Source organism: Octopus bimaculoides, chromosome 23 (assembly GCF_001194135.2).
Source record: "Octopus bimaculoides isolate UCB-OBI-ISO-001 chromosome 23, ASM119413v2, whole genome shotgun sequence".
NCBI classification, from domain to species: Eukaryota; Metazoa; Mollusca; class Cephalopoda; order Octopoda; family Octopodidae; genus Octopus; species Octopus bimaculoides.
Window position 1 is genome coordinate 7,285,287 of NC_069003.1, and position 1,865 is coordinate 7,287,151.

General features: G+C 43.3%; 1 protein-coding gene across 1 annotated transcript in view; it reads right to left on the reverse strand.

Annotated features, from left to right (window-relative positions):
* Window positions 1-1,865, reverse strand: part of LOC106869056 (serine/threonine-protein kinase Sgk1) — a 21,678-nt gene that overhangs the window by 14,101 nt on the left and 5,712 nt on the right. Inside the window, exon 5 of the mRNA XM_014914566.2 lies at window positions 778-993. Within this exon, the coding sequence (XP_014770052.2) occupies window positions 778-993 (216 nt within the window). The remainder of the gene's footprint in view (window positions 1-777; window positions 994-1,865) is intronic.

Sequence of the window (1,865 nt, forward strand, 5' to 3'; positions counted from 1 at the left end):
CTTTCCATGCTAGCATGGGTTGGACGATTTGACTGAGGACTGGTGAAACCGGATGGCAACACCAGGCTCCAGTCTAATTTGGCAGACTTTCTACAGCTGGATGCCCTTCCTAACGCCAACCACTCAGAGAGTGTAGTGGGTGCTTTTACGTGTCACCCGCACGAAAACGGCCATGCTCGAAATGGTGTCTTTTATGTGCCACCCGCACAAGCCAGTCCAGGGGCACTGGCAACGATCTCGCTCGAAAATCCTACGGGAGCCTGTCAGGCGGTACTGGCAATATGTATATATAAATCCCAAAAATGGAATACAAACACAACAGACGACAATGCGAAGACCGACAGGAAAAACAACAAAAAGACGGACAGGACAAAACAAGGACAGGCCATTCATGGCCTTCTCTCCTTTGTCAAGTTTCCAGATTATCCTTAAGGCCACGAATGGCCTGTCCTTGTTTTGTCCTGTCTGTCTTCGTATCGCCTATCTGTCCAGATGTTTTATTGTCATCTGTTACGTTCTTGAAGGAACTTGAACTCAGAACGCAAAGACAGACAAAATGCCGCTAAGCATTTTACCTGGCGTGCTAACGATTCTGAATGTGTGTACCATTATCTGGACAATGTCGAACCCAGCAGAATTTGAACTTAGAATGCAAAGACAGATGTTGCTAAGCATTTCGCCCGGCGTGCTAATGATTCTGCCAGCTCACTAAAAGGTATTAATTGAAATTTTAATCAAAAAAAACCTTTACGTATTGTTTTTAAAAAGCAACATTACCTCTCCACCATTGACATAGTCCAGTACAAAGTAAAGTTTGTCCGGCGTTTGGAAAGAATAATGGAGCCCCACAAGGAAAGGATGTTTGACATTCTGTACAAGAACATTTCTCTCTGACATGATATGTCGTACTTCATTCCGTTTCATCACAGCCTTCTTCTGTAGTACTTTGATGGCATAGATTTTACCTTCTGTTCTGTGGCGTGCTAGGAGCACCTGCAAAAGAAATAATTAAAAAACGCATGAATAAAAAAAAAACAAAAAAAAACTATTGTTTAATTGAGTAATGATAATAATAATCCTTTCTACTGTTGTTGGCACTCCGTCGGTTAGGACGACGAGGGTTCCAGTTGATCCGATCAACGGAACAGCCTGCTCATGAAATTAACGTGCAAATGGCTGAGCACTCCACAGACACGTGTACCCTTAACGTGGTTCTCGGGGAGACTCAGCGTGACACAGTGTGACAAGGCTGACCCTTTGAATTACAGGCACAACAGAAACAGGAAGTAAGAGTGAGAGAAAGTTGTGGTGAAAGAGTACAGCAGGGTTCGCCACCATCCCCTGCCGGAGCCTCGTGGAGCTTTAGGTGTTTTTGCTCAATAAACACTCACAACGCCCAGTCTGGGAATTGAAACCGCGATCCTATGACTGCGAGTCCGCTGCCCTAACCACTGGGCCATTGTGCCTCCACAATCCTTTCTACTATACGCACAAAACCTGAAATTTTGGTGGTGGTCATGGTGGGGTTAATTATATCAACCCTGAAAGGATGAACATCAGAGTCGACCTCAGCTGTATATGAACTCAGAATGTAAAATCAGAGGAAATGATGGAAAGCATTTTGTCCGGCATGCTAACAACACTGCCAGCTTACCACCATAATAATAATAATAATCCTTCCTAATATAGGTACAAGGACTTATTCTTTGTAAGCCTAGTACTTATTCTATCGGTCTCTTTTGCTGAACTACTAAGTTACAGGGACGTAAACACACCAGCATCGGTTGTCAAGCGATGTTGGGGGGGACAAACACACACACACACACACATATATATATATATATATATATATATATATATATATA